The 27,151-nt window shown below is 47.5% G+C and overlaps 1 protein-coding gene across 4 annotated transcripts in view; it reads right to left on the bottom strand.

The window, feature by feature from the left end:
- SLC24A4 (solute carrier family 24 member 4) overlaps positions 1 to 27,151 on the bottom strand; it is a 172,536-nt gene that overhangs the window by 54,865 nt on the left and 90,520 nt on the right. For all 4 annotated transcript variants that reach the window (XM_005562051.5, XM_005562053.5, XM_005562052.5 and 1 more), the window contains exons 3-4: positions 7,224 to 7,300; positions 1,940 to 2,014 (exon numbers count right to left, since the gene is read on the bottom strand). In XM_005562051.5, coding sequence (XP_005562108.3) covers positions 1,940 to 2,014; positions 7,224 to 7,300 — 152 coding nt within the window. The remainder of the gene's footprint in view (positions 1 to 1,939; positions 2,015 to 7,223; positions 7,301 to 27,151) is intronic.

Below are 27,151 nucleotides of genomic sequence, written 5' to 3'. Positions count from 1 at the left end.
TCATGGTCGAGGCCTGTTCTGCCTGTCCAGGCCGTATCTGGCCACAGAGCCCATCCTCTGATCTAAAGTGCAGTGCTGGAGGCTTTGGATGTTTGGAGAAACCATGGAGACTGAGGGTCTGCCTGAAAACCAATCTGGAGGCGCCCACAGGGCAGGACTCACCTCCACCAGCCCCACCTCCCAAAGTATCCCTGAGCAGCCCTGGGCTCTGCGGCCACCGAGGAACCCACTGATGAGCTATCCTTGGAGGGGTCCTCAGAAGGGTAGGCACTCTGGGCTTGACAGAGTCTGGGGTGGGGGCACAGCAGTGTCTCCAGGACAGAAGCCGGCTACCTTAACCCTGACAAAAATCAGAGTTCCACACAAGAGGCTCTGCTCCCAAAGGATCTCCAAAACTTTCAGCAGAACCCAAGCATGCTGCCTCCTGTCCTCCCTCCTCCCTGCCTTTGCCTGGGCCATTCCTTCCACCTGGAACGCCCTTCCCTTCCCTCTCTGCTTGCTAAACTCCTTCCCACTTCTGAAACCTGGACCCAATGCCACCTCCTCCACAAAGCCTTCCCAGATTTCTCCCCCAAGAGAGATGCTCCCCTTCTCCCTTTGGCTCCCCTGTCCTTTAATATCTCTCATTGAGCCCTTGACATCGGTCTTACCTACATGGCTACGACCATCACCCTTGCTCACTTCCATCCTTAGGGATACAGGTAACCCTACGGGGCGCATGGCACCTCCACTGTATGTGGCCCTACACTGTAGTCACCCACCTTTCACCTTCCACAGGCTCCCATCAACCCCATTGCTATGGCCTCCCCAAGCTCTCAGCCTAGTGGTGGGTCCTAGGTGTGTATTCAGTAAGGATCAGCTGCCTGCATCCTTCCCAAGGGCCCCCTCTGGAAGGCAGAAGCAGCAACACTTTCAATAACTGCCATCGCTGCAGCGCACACTCCACAGGGGCCCTGGGTGGACCCTCCTGCACAGTTATCCCAGTGGGCATCTGCCGACTCTGCTCCTCACCCTCCTCCCCTGGCTCCGTTCCCTCACTGACAAGCGTCTGGATGGAGGCGAGCACAAGGCTCCATCTGAGGGGGTGTGAGGTAAGGGGAGGCCTTTGCATGTTTGCCAGGTCACTGCTTAGCAGGCCCAGGTCCAAAGCAGCCAGTCCCAACTCTGCAAGGACACTGAGCTCCCCAAGCTGGGCCCAGAAGGGGGAAAGTCACAGGGAAGCACCTGCCCCAAACAACCTGCCTTCCCAGCTGCAAATGTCACCATGAAGACATGGCCTCAAACACACGGGAGATTTCACAGGGATGAAGGCTGGCAAAGCCCTGGGCACTGTGCACACAGGAGGTGCTGCAAACGGAAGTCGATTTCCTTCCTTGACTAGAAGCCAAGAGTAAGGTGGAGCAAAGAGATACACTGGGATCTTGTATGTGAGGAGAAATAAGGAAAGAAAGTAAAAAACTAACAAAATAATTGTGGGGGAAAACACCAGCATGCAAAGGTGAGGACGGAAGGGAAATTCCTGCCACTGCAGCTTGGCATCCCCCTGGCGGGGGGGGGAGGGTGGTGGGCCCACCTGGCACCTGCCAATTGCAGCTGGTGACAGGCAATGCTCCACTGCATCTGGCAGGCCTGCCTGTGCTTTGTACTTAGCCAGGTTGAACACACATGCCAACAGCCTGCTGTGGACCCAGTGGTTCTGGGTGGTGATCTCACACCGGGAGCGTTTTCCTCTGCCAGGTTCTGGGAGAGGCTGCCATCCACCAAGGCTAATTGGAGGGTTTCTAGTGAGGCTTCACCATGGGGCAGACACTAAGTGCTCGGTGTGACAGCCGTTACCACCAGCATGCTCCCCGCACCAGCCCTGGCCTTCTCGGCCTGGCATTTATGTACCACATGTCTTCAAGGCTTCACCAAGGTGTCCCAAGTCCCTTCCACGTACCTCACAGATCTTCTCTAGAGATGGAACGAAGAAGTCATCGCACACTATGGCCAAGGCATAGAACATATACAGAGCCTGCAAACGAGAGAGGAGACAGGCAGGGTCGTGAGGGCCCCTGCTGCAGCTGCAGAGGGCCCACCGCACCCCAAACCAGGCTGCCAGGGCAGAGGCCAGGCGGACAGAGCGGGGCACACAGGAAGACTCCAGCACCATAGATTTCGTTCCCTCAATCCCCTTACTGGCAAATGGGGAAACTGAGACCCACAGAGGCGATAACATGCTGAGCAGCAGAGGGGACGAAAACTCAGGCCACTGGGGCTCCCTCCTCGTGTGATCTAATAAGAAGTTATATTTGCTCTCTGCCCTTGGTTTCTGGCACACAATTCCTGAAACCCATGGAACCTTGGGCATAATAGGAATGTCTTCTGCATGACAATGAGGTGACTGGTGACTGGGGGCATCTAGGTAGCTTCAGGATGGGGGCAGGTCACCAGAAAGACCAAGGCAGTATGAGCAGGTTGGGACTTTAAGCCCCAGCCCCCAACCTCCAGGGAGGAGAGAGAGACTGGAGGTTGAATTGATCACCAGTGGCCAATGATGTAATCAGTCACGCCTATGTAATGAAGCCTCCATAGAAACCCAAAAAGACAGGGCTTAAGGAGTTTCCCTGATAGCTGAACACATGGAGGCTCCTGGAGGGTCATATGTTTAGGGAGGGTGTGGAAGCGCTGCACCCCTTCCCCAATACCTCGCCCTACGCATCCCTTCATCCATATCCCTTTTTGTTTGAGATGGGCTCTCTGCCACCCAGGCTGGAGTGCAGCAGTGCCATCTTGGCTCACTGAGGCCTCTACCTCATGGGCTCATCATCCTCCCACCTCAGCCTTCCAAGTAGCTGGGACTACAGGTGCGCACCACCACGGCCAGCTAATTCTATTTATTTATTTATTTTTTGGTAGCGATGGGGGTCTCACTATGTTTTCCAGGCTGGTTTTGACCTCTTGGACTCAAGTGCTCCTCTGACCTCAGCCTCCCAAAGTGCTGGGATTACAGGAGTGAGCCAAGGCACCCAGCCCTGTATCCTTGGTAATATCCTGTATAATAAATTGGTAAATGGAAGTCAAAGTGTTTGCCTGAATTCTGTGAGCCGCTCTAGCAAATTAATTGAGCGCAAGGAGGGGGTCATGGGAACCCTGATTTTGCAGGTTGTTCAGAAGCACAGGTAAAACAACTTGAGGGTTGCATCTGCCGTCTAAAGAAGAAGCAGTCTTAAGGGACTGAGCCCTTGGCGGGTGGGAGCTGCCACTGTCTCTAGGTACAGTGTCAGAACTGAATTGAGTTAGAGGACACCCAACTGGTATCTGCTGAATTCTTGGCATGTGGGGAAAAAACCCACACACATTTTGTTGTGTGTTTGTTGAAGCAGAAGGTGGTGAGCAAGTTTGAGAACAGGAAAAACAATTTTTTTTCTACTCTCTCAAGCATCTCTTCTTAAAGCAGCAGCTCTCTCTCCTAGCACCAGAGTCTGCCCTCAACAGGCAAGATCTAACTCTAATGGCCAAAATGGAAAGCACTCAGAACCACCATTTTAAGAATTTGAAATAATAATAACAATCCTGATTTGCTCCCTTTATTTTTAGGGAAGGCACTAAAGTGACTGTCTATCCCCTGCCAAAACAAATGGCAACTTGACATCCAGCATTTCCTGGGATGCTACTGAATAATGTTGGCACCATTAAAACACACAGGCCATTGACATTTGGAGGTTCATGGAGCAAAGAACCCAGATTCTAAGGCTGGTTCTGGAACTGACTTGCCAAGTGACTTTGGATAAGAAACGTTTCTAGGTTTTGGTTTCAGCATCTGTCTCATGATGAAGTAAGCACAGATCAGCAGTTTTAAAATGCTTTTATATCTGGAGTCTCTCTCTGGCCCATCCCTCTGCTCAGCAGCCAGCACGGCTTCACTGAGCTCATCCTATGTGCCAGGAACTACCAAGGGGATCAGAGATACAGTGGTGAGGAAGCCAGGAAAACCCTCTCCTATAACTTACCTTAGTGGGGAACAAAGAAGCACACTGGCCAGTAAAATATCTACCAGGAAACAGCAGTGCAAAAGCCCTGAGGCAGGAGTGTGTTTGACAGCATTTGAGGAACAACAGGTAGAATAGAGAGAGTGGAAAATGGAGAATGTGAGGTTGGAGGGAGAGGCCAGGACCAGGACCCATGGAGAAGAGACGGGTTTTGCTCTAAGCACTGGGGAAAGCCATTTCTTTCTTCAAAGAAAAAGTGCTATGGATGTCCTGTTTGCAAAAGAGAAAGGCTGGGCTACTTCAGCTAAAACAGTGTGATACTCATCAATTTCACCATTCATTCATTGGGATTAATAAAGTAGAAGATACATTAGCTGCATCCAGGGCATCTGAGCATGTGCCTACTGGATTTGACTCATTGTCAACATTTTGAGGAAGAGGAGTAAAAAGAAACAAATAGCAGGGGTGTGGGTAAAGGGGAGAAGCCAGGTGGGGGAGACCCTGCTACAAAGCTTAGGATTCTGACTTGAATTCACTCACAGCAATCCCCACCAACATCACCTCCCGAGAGGCCAAAAGGCCCCTCTCTCTTCTGAGCCCTGAGAAACAATGAGGAGAGAAGATGAGCCAAGATAGCGCCCCGATTTCCATCTCTTGGGTCACGGAGCACTGCAGGCAAAACCAGCCCCTAAGCTAGGTCCTTTTTGTGCTCTAAAGAAGAGGTCAGCATTCATCTACCCATTCAAATCAAAAAAAGAAAAAACAAGAGGTCAGCAAACGTTTTCTGTAAAGGGTCAGATAGTAATATTTTAGGCTTTGCTGGCCAAATAGTCACTTCCACAACTATTCTGCTGTTGTGAAACAAGAACAAGCCATAGAATGGGTGTGGCAGTGTTCCAATAAAACTTTATTTATAAAAACCATTGGTGGTATGGGGGTGATTTTCTCATACTGTTCTCGTGATAGTGAGTTCTCACGAGATCTGATGGTTTTGTAAGGCAGTTTTCCCTGCTCTTGCATCCTCTCTCTTCCCTGCCACCACGTAAAATGTGCCTCCTCCCCTTCCACCATAATTGTAAGTTTCCTGAGGCCTCCCCAACCATGTGGAACTGTGAGTCAGTTAAACCTCTTCTCTTTATTTATTTATTTTTTTTTAAAAAAAAACAGTTGGTGAGCTGGATTTGGCTCTCCAGCCATAGCTTGGTAACCCCTCCTCTAAAGGGCTCCTGTGAAATTCCCAAGGTGCACTCAGGTTCAGCAGAAACCTGAGGTTTTATTTCAGCTATGCCAAGACTTTCACGAGGCAGGACCACAGAACTATGGGACCAATTAGCCACATCCACAGTCCCTTAGTGAAAGGGGAGGGAGTGTAAAGCCAGAGAAACTAGAAAGATAATAACGGTATTATAGAAATAATAAACAGGCCTGTTGTTCAAAATGTGCCAACAGCCCTCATTCTAGTCTTCATTTTCATGAATGGCTTACCCTCTTAATTAAAACTTCACCCATTCATTATTTTCTGGTTGTTACTATCTATGTGGGAATTCCAGATTTCACTTTCTTAATGATCTCTTGCAAAGAATAATACTTGGTTGGGTTTAAATATACAAGCAGATGGTGCTGGATGGTCAGGGAAGCTGATCAGGAGGAAAATTTGCTGTGGTTGATCCAAAGCAGAGAAGCAAACCTTGACCAGCTACGTTTCTCCATACCACACAACAGAGTCAGCAAACCTTTTCTGTAAAGGGGCAGATAAAAAATATGTTTGACTTTGTGGGTCAGGCTGTCTCTGATGCATGTACTCAGCTCTGCCTCTGAAGTGCAAAAATAGCACTTATTATTATATTATAGAAGATAATATAGAAATGAATAGGAATGTCTGTGTTCCAATAAAACTTTATTTACAAAAACAGGCATTGAGCCAGACTTGGCAAGGGTTGTAGTTTGCCTACTCCAGCACAGAGAGTTACAAACTTGTAACTTAGGTGTGAACCCCTATTTCTTTTCAAATTACTACTAACCCCCCTTCCACCATTTGTCATCAAGGTCCATCTGAATATAGAGGGAAGTTTGAGAAGTACACCAAAGTTTTAAACTACAGATGCTCCTAGACTTACAATGAGGTTATAGCTTGATAAGCCCATTTTAAGTTTAAAATACTTTAAATGGGCTGGGGGCAGTGGCTCACACCTGTTGTCCCAGCACTTTGGGAGGCCGAGGCAGGTGGATCACCTGAGATCAGGAGTTCGAGGCCAGCCTGGCCAACATGGTTAAACCCCTTCTCTACTAAACATACAAAAATTAACTGGGTGTGGTGGCACATGCCTGTAATCCCAGCTACTTGGGAGACTGAGGCAGGAGAATCGTTTGAACCCAGGAGGCAGAGGTTGCAGTGAGCCAAGATCGCGCCACTGCACTCCAGCCTGGGCGACAGAGCAAGACTCCATCTCAAAAATAAATAAATAAATAAATAAATAAGTGGAAAATGCATTTAACCCAATTAACCTACTGAACATCATCGCTTAGCCTAGCCTACCTTAAACGTTCTCAGAATACTTAATTAGCCTACAGCTGGGCAAATTCATCTGGCAACACAGTACCCTGTAAAGTACTGGTTGCTTGTTTATGCTCATGCCCACGTGACTGACTGGGAGCTGCAACTGGTGCTACTGCCCAGCATGAGGAGAGAGTATCACTGGCCCAGGAAAAGGATAAAACTTCAAAATTCACAGTATAGTTTCTTTATACTTCCAGAACAGTGATACTGAATATGTCTCACTTTTGCAACGTCGTAACACTGAAAAATAGTAAGTGGAACCATCCTAACTTGGGGACTGTCTACATAGTGATGTAAAGGTACTAAAATTTAGGGGTCGTCATGGGAATCAGGAGAGCAAGCATTTGTAGGAGTTATTATGTGCCACACAACGCTGATGCCCTTGACCCGTATTCACTCATATTCATCCTCTGTAATAGGTACCATCATCCCTGTTTTACAAAAGCAGAAAATGGGGTACAGGAAAGACTTCCATTCCTGTGTTGGCTCTGGGGCCACTAGCTGTGTGACACTGGGTGAGTCACCTAACACATTTAAGACACCATTTCTTTGTGAGTGAAACGTGCCCAGTCTCCACTCTCCTCACTGGGCTGTTACAAGAATAACAGATCTCAGACATGCCACGGCTCTGCCCCGCTGTGCAGAGAGGCTTCACGTGCTAGAAGTTCTGTGACCACTCTGGGAGGACCACTTACACCAAGGATGTGCAGCAGGACGGCTCCGTGCTGTCGCTCCTTATTGGAGAACAGGTCTGCAGGGAACTCGTGAATTGCTGGAAGACAGGAAGAGATGGCAGTGTTAGTTATCTGTGGGCCTCCTGACAAACCTCACTTGACATCTGGGAGTTCATTAAGGAATGGCAGAGCCCACCTGGCTTTGGACTGATCAGCAAGAAGGTCAGCCATTTCTCAGTCCAGGGGCAGACCGGTGCTCTCAGGAAATAGTTGCTGGATACTGGATTATGCAAAGATATTCCAGCCCCTTAGAGTGGATCATGTTTTAGATATGTCTTGCATTTTAAAAAACAGTATGAAACACTTCACACATGTATGATGGCTAGAACCCAGAACAGATAGTAGTTAAGTGTTGACAAGGATATGGAGGTACTGGAATCTCAAACACTGCTGGTGGAAATGTAAAATGGTACAGCCTGGGAGACAGTCTGGCAGTCCCTCAAAAGATTAAGCATAGACCATATGACTCAGCAATTCCACTCGCAAGTATAGACCCAAGAGAAATGCAAGCATATGTCCATACTAAAACTTACACATCAATGTTCATAGCCATATTGCTGATAACGGCCAAGATGTAGAAAAAATCCAAATCAAATGCTTGGGGTTTGAGCATCATTCCTGCACCCCCAGGCAGCTCTGACAACTCATCTGCTCAGTAATAGAGAAATAATACCTTCTCACCTGCCACTGCCACATTCAAAATCATCAGTGGATAAGCACGCTCATGAATGGACGTATACATGAATGAATTCCATTGTCACAGATCCTGTTTAGGGCACTCCCAGATCTCCACCCACTCTCACCACACCAGCTTAACTGGAAGCTTCTGGAAGGCAGGGATCCACACTTCCCTGGTCACCATTGCACCCTCAGTACCTAGGCTAGGCCTGGCACACAGTAAGTTCTCAATCAACCTTAGCAATCGACTGAATAAACAAAGGTTAAAATATTAGCAAAAATAACAATATGTATCATCTCATCTTATTAGAATACTTTTATTACCTATGTAAACCCCTTAAACACCTGGAATGACACCTGGTTCATTGTGGGTGCTTGATAAATGCTTGTTAAATAAACTTCCAGGACAGAAATCCCTTCTCTGCAAATATAATTAGGCCCTAAGCTCTGATAATGATGCTTTCACCTTTATGTGGAAACTTTTCTGATTTTTAAGATCTGATTCTCCCGGCAAGCCACAGAAAACATCAGCTCCCCAGACACCCAGAAAATGTTCCCACTTTGAAACAAGCAGCATTTAATGAAAAATAGATTCTTTCACTTCCCTCACATCTCTCTCTTTTTTCGTAATCAAACTTCTTTAATAGAGCTGCTGCTGTCGGTTCAAGGGCACGGACTGGCTTCAAGGTTTGTCAGCTCAGAGATGGAGAATTATATAGGCAGAGACTTGGCATTCTTGAGGCCAAGATCTTACTTCCAGGAGAAATGCAGCTGCTAGGATATTTCAATGCAGATCAACAGGCATTTCTGCCATGAAAATTTGAGACATTTCCTGATTCTCCAAAGCAGGGTTTTGAGAGCTGATTGGTTTATCCAATCTTGGGAATTAGAGTAACATCTTTAAAAATTTTTGAAAAATGAGAAGTTTTGAAAATTACAATAATGTCATGTCATCTTTCTGCTGCTGGGGACATACCACCTGGCCTCCAGCAGGGAGGGGAGTCTAAATGACTTTGCCCTTGGTAGGAACAGACTTCTACTCAGCCTCACACCCATGTGTATCCTGGAGGGCTGCGAAGGAGAATGAATGGCATCTATGGCCTTAATTTTGCCAGCAAAGACAGTGGTCACTGGCAGAGTTCCCGGCTGCCTGTGCCCCACCATCTTCTGTACTCATCCACATCTTCCTGGCACATCTTGAACCCACAAGGCAGGCACTAGGGCCATCAACGTTCCTGTCTTCAGATGAGGCTTAGAGAGGGAAGTAAGCAGCTCAAAGCACCCAGGCATCTACGCCAGCACTCACAGTGGGACCTGATGTTCCTCGTCCAAGGCTAAGCCCCACCTCTAACAATGAGACGGTCTGGCCGAGTGGAAATCACACCACACTGTCGACTGGAGTCCTAGCTTGACTACGCATGAGCTTGTGTGACCCTGGTCACATCATGAAACCTCTCTGACCCTCTATCTCTTCAGTGACAATCTGATGCTACTTCTACTTGTTCAGCCTCATGCTTTGCTTTGCACCCCTGTGTGCATGCTGGGGCGCCGTGGAGGAGAACAAATGACTTCTATGGTGATGAATCAGTCATCCTTATGTGTGGCATGCCCTGGTGGGGACATCAAAGGCTGCGAGCAGGCAGATATCCACCCCATCCTCCCCGGCTGTCTGCTGATAGCTGGGAGTAGTCTGCTCCACAGTTCAGGATTAAAATCCTCTACACACTGGCATGGTGAAGGGGGTGGGTATAGACCAGGACTCTGTGGCCTCCCACCCTTGTCACTGACAGCAACAACTTGGAACTGCAGACGTCCCACACAGCTGGTCCGTGCACTGTCTCTAGTAGCCGATGGACTTAGGTTTCAGGAAGTGCCTCTGCTCCTGATGACCTGTGGGACCTGGGCAAGTTGGCTAACACCTCGGGGGCTGTTTCCTCACCTAGGAATGCAGATCACAGCAGAAACTGGGCCGTAAGAAGTGATACTACTGAGCTCAGCCAGGCTGCCAGTCACTCAGCATCATTAACTTACAGAGTCATTCCTTGACATCCATTCTGTCCCGCCTCCACAGAACACACAGCCTTGGTGTATGAAAGCTAAACAGAAGACAAAGGCTTCTTGCAGAAAGAGAGAAAGAGCAAGAGAACAAGAAAGTAAGAGATGATTTGGGCCACACGAGAATCTGAAGCCTGGAGCAGTGTAATCCCAGGTTCCTGAGGAAGCCTTCCTTCTCCTCCCATGGGCTTCCTGGGATCAGGAGCCACTGGGCCACTTTCAAGGGCGTGATGCTTGCGTGTCTGAGGGGGCTGAACCTGCTCTGTCCGCTCAAATCCCCACCAGGGAGGAGGGAGGGATCAGCAGGGAACATACACATGGCTTTTGAGGTCACGCCTAAGCCTTTAAGCTGCAGAAATCTGGAGGTGGAGGGTGGAGGGAAGGGAGAGATGTATCAGTAGGTGGAGCTGGGCTCAAGGAACCAGGGATGATCCCAGCACCCCACTGCCCTGGGGACATGGGGTGAAGGGAAAGGGGAACAGGAGGGAAGGCAGCTGCTCCCCACTCCCCTTTGGACCTCGGTGCCCAGAAGTGGCTTCCATCACTCTTGGTCCTGGACACAGCCAGGTGTCCTCATGCCCCAGGCATCTGCCTCCCTCCTGTGCACCCATCCTCGACCGTGAGCAGGGCCCAGGGAAGCTGGAGGAGGTCCTTCCTGCTGGTTGCCTTCCTGAACATTGGAGGGGAAACTCCAAACTCCTTGGGGACAGAAGCACTTCCAATGCCCTCAGCACTCTACAATCCACCATTCAGAGGCCTCCAGGCACACCTGAGCTGTTTTCTTTACACACAAAAGGCACCATGGGTGACACTCTGAATTAGTGTTGCCCGTTCCGGGACCCAAACTTTCACCAACATTGCTCCTGCTTCTCAAAATGGATAGATTTATTCAACAGCATGTGCAGAGTACCCGCTTGGTAGCCACTGGTCTGTCTAGGAATGGCTGGATGAGACCCTGACGGAACCTGAGCACCCTCAGACATGGCAGCTCTTCCTCTGAAAGGGTGGCTCGACTTTCAGGGAAAGGCAAAGTTACTCAGAAGGTGGAAGGTTATTGAGGTGGGAAATGCCCTGATCCTGAAAGAATGTGAATCGATGCATGTTTCCTGAGCATTTACTACGTGCCAGGCACTGGATTAGGCACGGAGCCTCATGGATGTGCCTGCTCTGTAGCACAAGTAAACAAACGACCGAGAGACAGTGAGAAGCTTGTTGCGATGGTGCGGGGTAGAGTAAGTCAGGAGTCACTGACCTGGGGGAGTTGTTGGGGAACGTGCAGCCAGCCCCAGGAGAGGGTGGTGCCCACATCAAGCCTTGAAGCCTGCTCCCAATCAATACTGAGAAACTCGTTATTCTCATTTTATTGAGAGGAAGTGGAGGCTCTGAGAGACTAAAGTCACCTACAGTCACACCAACACAGTCTGGCACAGATAAGAACCCAGCTTGGGAGCCCAACTAATACCAGGCTCTCTTTATTGGAGTATTTTACCCCCAACAGATGCATATCTCAGGATTAAGGTCTCCTCCATCCCAGGAGTAGGCCCTCTGTTCTTGGAAGCTCTAAGGGCCATGCCAAGAGGCCATGCTCTGAAACGTACATTAGATTTTGTAGGTCAATTCTGCCTGCAGCCCAGAATTCACCCATACAGAGGTCTAGGCCATTATTAAATGGATCCAGAGAAAAACTGTCACTTATATTCCTTGATCTTGAAACATTTAATACAAGTGACTGCTTCCTATTTGTATATGAATGAACATATGTGTACATAAATGAACAGATCAATCTATTTATCTATCTTGCATACACTAAAATTCATTCTTCGTGGTGTGAAGTTCGTTTCTCAAGTTTAGAGAAACGCCTACAGTTGTGTATCTTACCACCATACATCAGACAGAAGAGTTCCATCACCCCTAAAATTCTCTTGTGCTGGCTTTTTGTAGTCACCCCTCCCCGCAGCCCCACTCCTGGTTGTTTAAGCTTCCCAGTTTACCATGTTTTGTTATAGGAGCCTGAATGGACTGAGACACATGGGAAATGGAATAATCAAATCCAATCACATCTTGTGCAGAAATAAGGAAGTGGACGCGATTGCCAGGACAGCCTCTAGACACTTAGGTCTCTGTAACCTCCACTGCCAGTGGACACACACCCCTATCTGGTGCGCCATACCACTGGCGTTTCCCTTTCCCAATTTGCCTTTTCCAGAGCACAATATGGATGGAATCATGTAATATGCAGCCTTCTTAGTCTGGCTTCTTTCACTTAACAAAATAGTTTAAGATTCGTCCATATTGTTGGGTGATCCCACCTTTTGGGAACATTCTTGCTTAGCTTCCTTGGCCTCACTTCTCCTCACTCACCTCAGTCTCAGCTAGAGGGGCCCCTGCCCCCAAGGAACACCTGAACGCTGGTGGTCTTGGGGCTTCACCCTGGGCCCTCTTCTGCCCATGTCACCATTCCCTGCCTTTGACTTTTTAATCTCCACATCCAGCTCCCAAATTTCAATCTTTCCTGAGCTCAAGACCTAACATGCCCAGCAGACAACAGAACATCACTCCTCGGCCATCCTATAAACACCTTCAACTTGGCCTCGGTGCATGGCCTCCCATCCATCCGAGTCTGCATAAAACAAATCCTGCCGTTGTCCTTGATACCGCCTCCTTCCTCATATGTTGTGATAGGTAGACAGGCCAATAGGCACTCAATGTCCTTTTCTATTTCCTTCCATGAACCTTCCCCGCAGGGACCCTAGATATGGGTGCACAGGCTGTGCTACAGGATCACACAGCCCAGTCCTACTTCCTGTTCTGAGGAGCCCAGCTCCCTTGCAGCTAGGGTTCAGGGTGTGAAGTAGGTTCTGCCAACCTAGAGGACTCAGAAGGCAGAAAAGAGGCAGTGTGTTCTTCCTGCTGCCACTTCCACTGGCAACCAAGGTTACAGAGACCTAAGCATCAATAGGCTGTCCTGGCAATCATGTCCTTATCCTGCACAGGAAGTTACTGAACACTTGATCGTTCCGTTTCCCACTTGTCTCAGTTCATTCAGGCTCTGCTATAACAAAATATCATAAACTGGGGTAGCTTAAAAACAACAGAAATTTATTTATCACAGTTCTGGAGGCTGCAGGGTCCAAGATGAAGGCACTGGCAGATTCGGTGTCTGGTGAGGGCCAGTGTCCTGGTTCATACGTGGTGCCTTCTCTCTGCCTCCTCACATGGTGGAGGGGACCAGGTAGCTCTCTGCGGTCTCTTTTATAAGGACACTAAGCCCAACCATGAAGACTCCAGCCCCATGACCCGGTCACCTCCAAAGTCCCCGCCTCCTAATACATCACCTTGGAAATTAGGTTTCCACGTAATGCTGGGGACATACAAACATGCAGACCGTAGCACTGCTCCTTCAGCCTTCCCTGTAATTTTGTAAGCATCTCATTCCCTGAATTAAATTCCTTCCTGTTGAAAATATTAAACGTGGCTTCTATTTCCTGCAGGGAACACTCACTGACACACCCACCTCCTTTTCAGCCAATTCTGCACAAGCCCTGGCAATCCTACCCTGATCTGCTCTTGAGTCCCTCTGCCCCCATCCTCTCTTGCTGGACCACTGCACTGTCCCCTAACCGGTGTCCCCAAGTCCTCTCTCAATCTGCTCCTTCCTGTTTTCCACAGGGCAGCCAGACAAGCTTTTCAACAAGCACTTAGGATAAATGCCAAAGACTGCATTTTGGCCTTCCAGGCCCTGCACCGTCTGGCCCTGCCAACCCTTCCAGCCTCACTCATGCCACCTTCCCCGTGGTGTCCACTCTACTCCGGCCACACTGGTCATGCCTGTGCTGCCAGGTCCTGGCACAAACCTGGCACAAAGTAGGTGTTCATGAAATGCCTATGGAGTCAATGTACATCAGGCCCCTCCCTTCTGACATAAACTCAGGAGCCCCGAGTGTGACCTCTGCCCGGATGGCTCCCCAGGAGACGGTGTACTGGCCCTGCCTCCTCAGCCCCTGTCTTCTCAAACTGCTTCTTGGATGCTGTACACCTAGTCTTACCAGGCAGATCATTTTCGACAGAGATGTGCTTTCTGTCAGCTGCTCGTTTTTCTTAAACCTTTCAATTAGTCAATTCTCTTTAGGGAATGTAAACTGTGAATTGAATTTTTTTAAAGGAAAAAAAAAACTGCCTTAAAACATGCCACTCTCTCTTTGCTTTCTACCCTTGTTAAAAATAACCCCACCTTCTAAGCCTTGACGTTTATTCTGAAACGATGAAAACCAGACTGGAAAGCTGGGAAGTAATTTAAATAGCCTCGAATTTTTATTGTTTCAACTTATATAAGGTATATGTTTTAGAAACCATCCCAGTGCCAGAAACCAAAAGGAAAAAAATTGTGATTTTCCCCCCAATTGTACAGTTTAAAATAACTTTGCTAAGAATTTTATGCCTTTCATGGGCAACAATTGGAACATCTAAGATTTTCTACCATCACCCTCGTATCCCAAACAGGAGTAAAAATAATTAGATTAAGTCACTGACTTAACTAGCATGAGAAGGAGTTTAAAATCCTATCTTTCTTTCAGTACATTCCAAAAGAGATTCAGTGCCATGAAAAAGGAAATATGCCTGGAAGACTCAGCAACAGGAATGTTCTTTCCAGGAGCAACCACTATAGAATTTCTATAGCTGGATAAGGGTCCGGGTACTATGTGGTTCAGCTGTTCTCCACCCAGGAAGGGAAGTGGACTTGTTAATGTCACAGGGCAATGTTTCCTAAGATGGTTTTCAAAAGAGCCTGGTACTTCTCCCCCTGTCTCTCTTGCTTCCTCCCTCACCACGTGATCTCCACACACGCTGGCTCCTCTTCACCTTCCACCATGAGTGGAAGCAGCCTGAGGCCTCATCAGATGCAAATACCTACTCTTGAACTTTTCCAGACATCAGAATCATGAGGCAAATAAACCTTCTTTATTGATTACCCAGCCTAACGTGTTCCTTTATAGTAACACTAAGCAGACTGATTTAGGGCCCAACTCTTAGGACATCATCCTTGCCAACCCCACCCCTCTCCCTGCCCTGATGCTGAAGATCCTGTCCCACTCCACTGAGAGTCACTTAACTCCCTATTTTTATTGATTGATTGATTGGTTGATTGATTGATTGAAACAGGGTCTCACACTGGCACCCAGGCTGGAGTGCAGTGGTGCAATCACAGCCCACTGCAGCCTCAACCTCCCAGGCTCAGGTGATCCCCCATATCACATCTTCCCAAGTAGCTAGGACTACAGGTTTGCACTATCATGCCCAGCTGACTTTTGTATTTTTTTGGTAGAGACTGGGTATCACTATATTTCCCAAGCTGATCTTGAACTCCTGGGCTCAAGTGATCTGCCTGCCTCAGCCTCCCAAAGGTACTGGGATTACAGGTGTGAGCCACTGCATACAGGTATAACCCCCCATTTTAAAGAGGAGAACCCTGAAATCCGATGAGGTCAGATGCTTTGTTCAGCATCACAGTTAGTTAACAACAGAATTGCCAGAGCCTGAATTAATACAAACAGATAATGGCTGGTCCATACAGGACAACAGGACTCTGACCCACAGCTCCAAAGCAACTAGCCTGGGATGTCAGACCACAGCCTCTGCAGCAATTGGCCCAAAATGGTCATGTTTTGCCAGTGACAACCACCTTCTCTACTGTTTTCTCCTGCTTCCAACTCAAGAGCAACCAGAGAAAAACAAATAGGCTCCCTGTAGTGAGCTGAATAGCGTCCCTCCAATAGTTCATGTCCACCAGAATCTTTAGCATTGACCTTATTTGGAAATAAGACGTATTAGTCAGCAGGGGCTGTCATAACAAAATACCACAGCCTAGACATCATCAACAATGGAAATTTGCTTTCTCCCAGCTCTGGAGGCTGGAAGATCAAAGTGCCTGCGGGGTTGGTTTCTGGTGAAGATTCTCTTCCTAGCTTGTAGACAGCCACCTTCTCCCCATGTCCTCACACGGCCTCTTCTCTGCACACACACTGCTGGTGTCTCTTCCTCCTCTTATGAGAGCATCAATTGCTATAGTCTGATGTTTGCTTCCTCCAGATCTCACGTTCAAATGTGGTCCCCAGTGTGGGAGATAGTGCCTCATAGGAGGTGTTCGGGTCATGGGGACAGGCCCCTCATGAATAGACTAATGCCCTGGGCGCAAGTGGTGAGTGACTTCTCATTCTATTAGTTCTGGCAAGAGCTGGGTTTTGTTTTTGTTTTCATTTTTGAGATGGAGTCTTGCTCTGTCACCCAGGCTGGAGTGCAGTGACATAATCATAGTTCTCTGCAGCCCTGACCTGCTGGACTCAAACAATCCTCCTGCCTAATCTTCCTGAGTAACTGGAACTACAAGCATGTGCCACCATACCCACATCCAGCTTATACATATTTTTGGCCTTTTTTTTTTTTTTTTGTAGAGATGGGGTCTCACTATGTTGCCCAGGCTGGTCTCAAACTCCTGGCCTCAAGCAACCCTCCCACCTTGGCCCTCCAAAGTGCTAGGATTATAAACATCAGCCACCATGCCTGTCCAGAGCTGGTTGTTAAACAGAGCATCTCTCCCCTCCCTCTCTCTTGCTTCCTCTCTCACCAAGTGATCTCTGCACAGGTTGGCTCCCCTTCACCTTCTGCCATCAGTGGGAGCAGCCTGAAGCCCTCACCAGAGGCAGATGCCCACTCTTGAACTTTCCCGACATCAGAATCATTAGCTAAAGAAACCTTTTTTCTTCACACATTACGCAGCCTCAGGTGTTACTTTATAGCAACACTAAAAGGACTAAGACTCCCGTCCTATTTGATTAGGGCCCCCCTCTTATGACCTTATTTAACCTTAATTACCTCTCTAAAGGCCCTATCTCCAAATACCATCACTTCACATGAACTTGGGGAGACACAATTCAGTCTTTGACATAAGGGCTTTGCAGAAGTAGGTAGTTAAGTTGAAATGTGGTCACACTGGATTACAGGGGACCCCGAATCCAATGATTGGTGGTCTTATAAGAGTAGGGGACACACAGAGATACCGAGAACAAGGCATGGGATGACGAAGGCAGAGGTTGGAGTGGTATGTCCACAAGCCAAGGAGGAGATTCCGAGAACAAGGCATGGGATGATGAAGGCAGAGGTTGGAGTGGTATGTCTACAAGCTAAGGAATGCTGGCAGCCAGGAGAAAGGCCTGGAACAGATTTTCTCAGATACTCCAGGAGGAATCAATCCTGCTGATACCTTGAAATCAGACTTTTGGCCTCCTGAACTGTGGGAGAATAAATTTTTGTTGTTTTAGGTCACCCGGTGTGTTCTACTTTGTTATGGCAGCCCTGGGAAAGCAAAATATTCCCTAAACCAATGCACACAATGCCCTGCTTCCAGTTAGCTGCCTCATGCCAATAGCCTCCACCCAGGGCATGCCTGAAGCCTGCCCTTTCTTTCCTGCTGTGAAGCCCCCCTCCCCCGCTCCCTTGCCTGACTTTGAGTCCCTACCAAACACAAGTGATGACAGCTGACTCCTTTGCTATAGCAAACTGAATAACTACCTTGGGTTGTTTTCATTTGCGTGGTCTTTGTTTATTTCCACAATTAGCAGCAATCTTTAGTTGTGTCTATACTGTCTTTCTCCTACACTAGGTTAAGTGTTCTCAGAGTGCTGTGGTGACAATTTGTTCCTGTATTGTCTTTACCTCTACTAGGCAAGGCATATACTTAATACCTAAAGTAAATTAAGCTGGGCGCGGTAGCTCACACCTGTAATCCCAGCACTTTAGGAGGCCTCACTTTGAGAGGCCGAGGCAGGCAGATTGCTTGAGTCCAGGAGTTCGAGACCAGCCTGCTCAACATGGCAAAACCCCGTCTCTACTAAAAATACAAAAATTAGCCGAGCATGGTCGCACGTGCCTGTAATCACAGCTACTCGGGAGGCTGAGGCAGGAGAATTGCTTGAACCTGGGAGACGGAGGTTGCGGTGAGCCGAGATCATGCCACTGCACTCCAGACTAGGCAACAGAGCAAGTGAGACTCTTTCCCAAAAAAAATTAAATTAAATTAAATTAAATTAAATTAAATTAAATTAAATTAAGCAAATTAGGGGCTGGGTGCAGCAGCTCACACCTGTAAGCTCAGCACTTTGGGAGGCTGAGGTGGGAGGATTGCTTGAGTCCAGGAGTTCAAGACTGGACTGGACAACATGGGAAAACTCTGTCTCTAAAAAAATACAAAAATTATCTGGGCATGGTGGTGCATGCCTGTGAGCTAAACTCAGGAGGCTGAGGTGGGAGGATCACTTGAGCCCAGAAAGTCAAGGCTAATCTTCCCACAAATATTTACCATTACCCATCAGGCCCCAGCACTATTCTAGATTCTGTGAACAAGACATCTGTGAACAAGACAGGCAAAAGTGTCTGCCCTCACAGGGCATTTTAGATAGAGTACTACCCAGAAGGATAATTAGAGACACTGGATGTGGAAAAAATGTTTATCATAAATGAAAAAAGCAACACACGAAATCACTCATGGTTTGTTTGCAGCTATACACAAATCAGCAAATGAAAAGAACTGGATGGAAGTATACCAAAACCATTATAGCGGTTATGGCGGGTGGAGGAATTCTAAACGGCTTCCCTTTCCAGGGCCCCTTTCCAAATGCTTTATCATAAAAATGTTTTAGTCAATTTGCTATGATTTATTTTTTAAAAAAGAATGAAGTTTAAAAACATGGTGTATGGGCCTGGCATGGTGGCTCATGTCTATAATTCTAGCACTTTGGGAGGCAGAGGCAGGCAGGTCACGTGAGGTCAAGAGTTCAAGACCACCCTGGCCAACATGGTGAAACCTCGTCTCTACTAAAAATATAAAAATTAGCCGGGCATGGTGGTAGGTGCCTGCAGTCCTAGCTACTTGGGAGGCTGAAGCATGAGAATTGCTTGAACCTGGGAGGCGGAGGTTTCAGTGAGCCAACATTGCGCCACTGCACTCCAGGCTGGGCGACAGAGTAAAACTGTGTCTCAAAAAACAAAAACAAAAAAACTGTGGTGTATGAAAGAATCCAACACAAAAGAGTACCAATGGTATAATCCCATTGACGTGGTGCCCAAGCACAATCAAAACCAAGGTCAGTGACAGAAATCAGAACCACTGGGGGTAGGGGAGGGACCAGTCAGCAAAGGGCACAAGGAACTTTCTAGGATGATGAAAATGTCCTAGATCTTGACTGGAGTGGTAGTTACACTTACAAAGTTGTGTATTTTATTGTACTCAAGTTACACTTCATTGAGGAGAGACCTGTTGAATGTCTGATACACCCTAGGAAAAGGAAAGCATATTACCACTGAAAAACTTTAAGGGCTCCCCACTGGTTTTCTCGTTGTCGCACTGTTCATGGCAAAGATGAACAAGTAACAAGCCCCTCGGTTCATGCACCTGAACACAGCACACATCAGCCATCACCGTGCCTCCCCTGGAGGAAACTTTGGGACAAGGCCGGATCTGGTTCCTGCCACTGCTTGAAGGTGAGCTTATCTCCAGAGGCTGGAGTTCAACCACAGAAGCCTGAGAAGCAGTGAGGGCTCTGATGCCTGGACCCATTCTCAGGTAGGTTCATGACAACAGGCACTCGGCATCCCAGGAAACAAGACTACAGTATCACCTGAGCCAGCTCACTATTGCTGATGACAAGAACAGAAACCAATTTACTCAGGGACAGGCCCCCCTGTGAAAAAATGCCCACACCCACCGTGGGGATTCTCAGCTGGTAGAGGTGGACTCTAGACTTAAATCGGAGCTGCAAGTACATTTGTGTTGTCTGATCCATCTGCAGAAACAATTTTTCATTGTCTGACTAGATCATATGGCCAGTAGGTCTGTGAAAGGTTCCAGGGATGCACCTTGACGTGAGAATGAGCTGCTACCGCTGTTGATCATGATGTATCTCCAACACTCAGATCAGAACCTGGCACATAGCAGGTACTTATATTGAGGTTTTTACAATAGAGTTTCTTAGGACTGTCTTAACAAAGTAGTATATACTTAAAACTGTAACAGAATTTTTTTTTTTTTTTTTTTGAGACAGAGTCTCACTCTGTCACCAGGCTGGAGTGGCACGATCTTGGCTCACCACAACCTCCGCCTCCCAGGCTCAAGAAATTCTTCTGCCTCAGCCTTCCGAGTAGCTGGGACTACAGGCACACGCCACCACACCCGGCTAATTTTTATATTTTTAGTAGAAATGGGGTTTCACCATATTGGCCAGGCTGGTCTCTAGCCCCTGACCTCATGATCTGCCTGCCTGGGCCTCCCAATGTGCTAGGATTACAGGTGTGAGCCACCGCACCCAGCCCAGAAATGTATTTTGTCACAGTTCTGTAGGCTGGAAATTCAATATCAAAGTGTTGACAGGGTTGGTTCCTTCTGGAGACTTAGGGGCAATCAGCTCCACGTCTTCCTCCCAGTGTCTGTGACAGCTGGCAGTCCCTGGCATTCCTTGGCCTGTGGGCCCAGATAGCCCCAATGTCTGCCCCTATCTTTATCTGACCTTCCCCTCTTTGTCCCTGTGTCTTCACATGGCCTTTTTATAAGGACACCAGTGACTGAATTTAGCGCCCACCTTCATCCAGTATAACCTCTTCTTGACCAAGTACATCTGCAGAGACCCTATTTCCAATGAAGGTCACATTTACAAATACCAGGTTAGGACTTCACCATATCTTTTGGGAAGAAACAACTTAGTCCTCATATTTGTTGACTTGACTGACCCTTTATTCATGAAACACAAGCATGAAAACAACTTCTGTATGAGTGAACTCTTATGAATAACACAGCAGTTGTCAATATTGGATCGTTCATATCCTCTGATTTCTCTAGGACAGTCCTGATTCACATCAGCTGTCTAGTATAATGAATAGTATCCCCTTCTCTCAAAAGTTGTCACAGTTTGGATGACAAATTTCATATTCACTCTCCTCATTAGGAGTACAAGGACCTGGAATAAAAATGAACACCAATGAGCCAGGAGATGTCAAAGTAGCCCATGGCTACATGCCAGGAGAGACTTCAATCATTGCCACCACGGACACCAGGTACTTCCTCGTTCTAGACAGCCTCAAGTTCAACGAGAGAGAACATCTGCGGGAAGGTAGCTGCTACAGCATGGTGCCTAGATTCAGAAGCACCTCCACCCAAAGCCAAAGGGGGGTGGATGACTTGCCAGAGCAAGCGGTCTGTGCTTGCCACTAACTGGGAAGGGACCTGGAGGAAGGCTGGAATGGTGCCTCCCTTCACCTCTGGCAAGCTCCAGTTCTGAGGTCAGGTTGGGTTGCCAGTCACATGTGATGGTGAGTTCTATGTGCCAACTTGGCTGGGCAGTCGTAGTCATACCCAGTTATTTAATCAAACATAAATCTAGGGGTTGCTGTGAAGGTATTTTATAGAGGTGGTTAACATCTACAAGCAATGGACTTTAAGTGAAGATTACCCTCAATAACGTGGGTATGAATTCAACTCCACCCCAATCAGTTGAAGGCCTAAAGAACACAAACATTGACTGGGCATGGTGGCTCATGCCTGTAATCCCAGCACTTTGGGAGGCCAAGGCAGGTGGATCACCTGAGGTCAGGAGTTCGAGACCAGCCCGGCCAACATGGCAAAACCCCGCCTCTACTAAAAATACAAATATTAGCCAGGCGTGGTGGCAGGTGCCTGTAATCCCAGCTACTTAGGAGGCTGAGGCAGGAGAATCACTTGAACACAGGAGGCGGAGGTTGCAGTGAGCCGAGATCACACCACTGCACTCCAGCCTGGGGGATAGAGTGAGACTCTGTCTCAAAAAACAAACAAACAAAACCCCCAAAAAACTGAGGTTTCTTGGGGAAGAAGAAATTCGTCCTCAAGAGCATTAGCTCTTGCCTGGGAGTTTCAAATCTGCTGGCCTGGCCTACAGATTTTGGACTTGTCAGCCCCTATAATCATATGAATTAATTCTTTAAAATAATCTCTTTATGAACATACACAACACACACACGTATATAGGATAGATACAAGGTGTGTTTGTGTATGTGTGCACCTCCTGAGGGTTCTGCTTCTCTGGAAAACTCTGACCAGTACACTGGACTATGGCACCCTGGGGCTGGGATGGGAACAGTGAGGAGCCATAGCTGCTCCCAGATGGGCAGAACCAGGAGGCCAGGCTGACAGCAGGACGAGCATGTAGAGTTCCAGGAGGAGCCTGACAGCCGTGAGCCAGGGACCCCCCTCAGCACTCTTGGCTCCTGCCCTGTCTCCCACCCCTGCTCCCCTGCTCCCCTGCTCCCAGGCTTCCCTGTCTGTTGAGCAGTCTTTCTCCTTGGCATCATCCTTCCTCTCTTCCTAGACAAAATCCCTGCTGTTCCCTGAGTAACCTCAAGGCAAGAAATCTCAGGTCAGGATTTAGCAATAGGGCCTGAGTCCATTCATTATATTTGGGAGGACCCAAGGAGATCTCCCTGGAAAGGAAGAAACAGCTTCTCCTTCTGTAGAGTTGCAGACGGTTCCTCAGTGGGTGCTGCTTCAGAAACTGTAGTCCTGTGTTGCTTAATGATGGGGATACATTCTGAGAAATGTGTTAGGCAGTTCACTGCTGCACCAGCATCCTAGAGTGCACTAATACGATCCTAGATGGTCTAGCCTACAACACACCTAGGCTATACGATAAAGCCTGCTGCTCCAAAGCCGCACACCTGTGCAGAATGTAACTGTACTGAATACCGCAGGCAGTTGTAACACAGTGGTGAGCATTTGTGTATCTAAACATAGAAAAGCTACAGAAAAAATATGGTTTAAAAGATAAAAAATGGTACACTTGTTCAGGGCACTTACCACGAATGGAGCTTGCATGAGTGGACGTTGCTCTGGGCGAGTGAGTGAGTGTGTGGTTAGTGAACGGGAATGCCCAAGATGTTACTGTTCACTACTATAGACAAAAGTCTATCAACACTGGACACTTAGGCTACACTAATTTTAAAAATATGCTTCATCAATAATAACCTTCGCTTACTGTAACTTTTTTTCTTCATAAACTTTTAAATTGTTTTTGGCTTTTTGACTCTGTTTCTTTTTTTTTTTTTTTTTTTTTTTTGAGACAGAGTCTCGCTCTGTCGCCTGGGCTGGAGTGCAGTGGCTGGATCTCAGCTCACTGCAAGCTCCGCCTCCTGGGTTTACGCCATTCTCCTGCCTCAGCCTCTCAAGTAGCTGGGACTACAGGCGCCCGCCACCTCGCCCGGCTAGTTTTTTTGTATTTTTTAGTAGAGACGGGGTTTCACCGTGTTAGCCAAGATGGTCTCGATCTCCTGACCTCATGATCCGCCCGTCTCAGCCTCCCAAAGCGCTGGGATTACAGGCTTGAGCCACCACGCCCAGTCTGTTTTTTGACTCTTTTAATAACACTTAGTTTAAAACACAAGCCCATTCTACAGCCATGCAAAAATATTTTCTTTATGTTCTTATTCTATAAGCTTTTTTTCTTTTTCCTTTTTTTTTTTTTTTTTTTGGCTTTTTAAACTTTTAAATCAAAAATAAAGACAGGAACACACACATTAGCCTAGGCCTACAAGACGTCACTAGGTGATAGGGACTCTTCAGCTCCCTATCTGTATAATCTTACGGGACCATGTCGCATATGCAGTTTGTTGTTGACTTGAATGTTGTTACATGGTGCATGACTGTACACGGTCCTTGTAAATATTTACAATTCTAACAAGACCATCCAGGCACTACAGTTCAACTAACAGGATGAAGAAAGATTGTAGGTAGAAAAGAAACTGACAGGCTTAATGTATTTCCAGGTCTGTCTTACATATAGTAAGTGCTTAATGTGTAGAATGACTGACAGGTGTAACCTGGACATATGACCCCTTTTTCCTCAAATCTCAGAACAAGAAAAGTCTGCCTCATTCCTTCTAGGCTTGGTGCTTATTCTTATCCTTGGCTCTGTCAGAAACATTTCCACTGAAGAGTCAGCAAGGTCTGGATTTTATTCTTGGCTTTCCTTTGTGAGCTTGTGGAAAATTACATCGTTCCTTAGTTTCCACAAAAGCACCGTGAGGTTTAAGGAGGTTCTTAGCCTGTTACAAACCAGAGCTTCATCAGGATCACAGAACAAAATAGGAGCTGAGCCAGATGAGTTCACTGAACCTCCAGCCTGTGGCCTTTTCCTTCCTTAGGCATCTGTTTGGACCCATCAACTCTCTTCAAAAACACCAGCAAAATTAATGAGGCAGTAAAGAATCTGACAATGTGCACTGGATTAAAAGTCTGGAAAGTTCAGTTCTGCCACTGTTATTTTGGCAGTGCTGACCTCAGTTTCCTCCTCAGGAAGAGGACAGCATAGTGTGATCCAAAGACACCTGATCACCATGGTATCTCAGCTCAATTTCCTTTGTACCAAGTTCCCTTGGGGTAGAGCACACAGAGCGTGGCAGGAAAGACCCTGATCGCCAACATAGAGAAATGCGTCTCTGCTTCCCACCAGCCTCTCCCTCACCCGGCTTACCTGCAGTGGATTCTTCACCTGGCACGTTAGGCCTCACATCTAAGCTGAAGGCTAGAAACACTGATACCACAAAAGTCACTGGCCAACACACACACACACACAAATACACACACTTTCCTTTCCTGGAATGGCTGGTGGGGATGTCTCTACATCTCCAAAGTTTCCGGCTTAGAATTTAAAACCCATGCATTGGAAAACCAAACATCATATGTTTTCACTTATAAGTGGGAGTTAAACTATGAGGATGCAAAGGCATAAGGATGAATCTGGGGACTCAGGGGGAAAAGGTGCGAAAGGAGTGAGGGATAAAAGGTTACAAATTGGGTTCAGTGTATACTGCTTGGGTGATGGGTGAACCCAAACCTCACAGATCATCACTAAAGAACTTACTTGCTTAACCAAATACCACCTGTTCCCCAAAAACCTACAGAAATAAAAAAAAAAAATAGAGGCCAGGCACAGTGGTTCATGCCTGTAATCCCAGCACTTTGGGAGGCCAAGGTGGGCAGATCACCTGAGGTCAGGAGTTAGAGACCAGCCTGGCCAATATGGTGAAACCCCATCTCTACTAAAAATACAAAAATTAGCTGGATGTAGTGGTGGGCACTTATAATCCCGGCTACTCTGGAGGCTGAGGCAGGAGAATCACTTGAACACAGGAGGCAGAGGTTGCAATGAGCCAAGATCGCGCCATTGCACTCCAGCCTGGGTGACAAGAGTGAAATTCCATCTCAAAAATAAATAAATAAATAATAAATAAAAATAAAAACATAAAAAATAAAATCCATGCATTCTTCCCAGTGCATCTCCCACCATTTGTGAGTCTATTCTGGCTCACGACCAGAGGCAGGACCCCAGGACCAAAGGTAAGAGGTCAAACCTCCCACACTGACCACTCACCATGGAGAAGCCTTGGAACATCATCCACCCTGTTTCCTGGGACAGCCTGCCAGAGGAATGCACTGGCAGGAGGCCTGACCTCCAGTTTCAAAGCACCTAGCTTTGGAAATGATCAGGGAATGAAACAACTCATGAGAAGATCAATGGAAAAGAACAAGTCCAGCCCTTCCACAGGAGAATTCTCAACAAGGCCAGGCCTCCATGGAGGTAAGTCAAAGAGTGGTCATTAAACACCTGCCAGCACAAGGTGAACCGTCACCTTTTAACCATGAGTCCAACACCATCCCCCCACCTGCAGGTGCACACCCAAAGGAAAGGCTACTGGACCAAGACGATGCACCACGCATCGTGGCAAGGGCCTCACAGGGACACAATTCCAGAGCACATGGTGACCTCCACCCACGCAGAGAACATTCTCTACCATGATTCTGGGTCTAGGGCTGTGCTAAAGTGTGGCCTGTGAACTCTGTCACCCACTCATGACAGAACAGGAACAGAGAGTAAGAATGGGCATCTAAACACTTGTGAAGCAATTTGAGATTGTGGCAACCACGTGATTGTTTTCCTTTTTTTTGTTTTTGAGACAGATTCTTGTTCTGTCACCCAGGCTGGAGTGTGGTGGGGCGATCATGGCTCACTGCAGCCTCAACCTCCCGGGATCAAGCAATCCTCCCACCTCAGCCTCCCAAGAAGCTGGGATTACAGGCATGCATCTTCATGCCCAGCTAATTTTGTTTGTTTTTGTAGAGCTGGGTCTCACTGTGTCACCCAGGCTGGTCTCGTACTCTTGGACTTAAGGGATCCCCCACTTTGGCCTCCCAATATGCTGAGATTACAGGAGTGAGCCACCATGGCAGTTTTTTCTAGGGATTTCTTTTTCTAGTATTTGACAAGCATATTGGTCAAATAAAGTTAACAAATCTTTCGCCACAGGTAGTGTGAGAAACCCTCATGTGGGGAAGCAGTTCTCAGCCAGGGGTGATTGTCCCCCTTACCTTCTGCCCTTGCCTATGATACTGGCCACATTTTTGGTTGTCACAACTGGGGGACGGGTGCTACTGGCATTTAGTGGGTAGAGCCAGAGATGTGGTTAAACATCCTTCAAAGCACAGGACAGCCCCCTACAACAAAGAATTATCCAGTCCCCAGTGCCAATCGCATCCAGGTGAGAAACTGTGGTCTATGGTTAAAATGATAGCTGCTGTCTTTGCCCACTGAACACTGATGCCTGCCTGCTTGTAATGAAGCCATTCACACTCTCCCTTCATACACAATTTATCTACTGGTCCATATGCTCTCAAAGCACATGTTCTCCTCTCTCAAAGAACTCTCTACCAAAACTGGGTGGCTGGGAACATGCAAGAAAATTCTCTGATTCTCACCCCTTCTCCTCTGTACTGACCTCTCCTTAAAGTCTCATTCAGTCGATTCAAATACACCTCTTCCAACAATGGCACATCTTTTGCCTATCTCTACCCACAAACTACAGGATGACAGCAAATCCCTGTTCATTCTGCCTTAGTTTAATATTTGTCTTCCACCATCTGTGGTTCTGCAGTGCTGTGTTCCTATACAACCAGCAGGTCTGTCCCTGGAACGGAAGCTGCTCCCAGCCCAGATTTTGACTTTCAATTTTTCCAACAAGCACAGAGCGTGTGGCATCTACTGGGAGGATTTGTGCTGAGGGCTGCAAGGGAATACGGATAAATC

The sequence above is a fragment of the Macaca fascicularis genome, chromosome 7 (assembly GCF_037993035.2).
Source record: "Macaca fascicularis isolate 582-1 chromosome 7, T2T-MFA8v1.1".
NCBI classification, from domain to species: domain Eukaryota; kingdom Metazoa; phylum Chordata; class Mammalia; order Primates; family Cercopithecidae; genus Macaca; species Macaca fascicularis.
The sequence above is the reverse complement of the archived record's forward strand: the minus strand, read 5'-3'. Positions and strand labels throughout refer to the sequence as shown.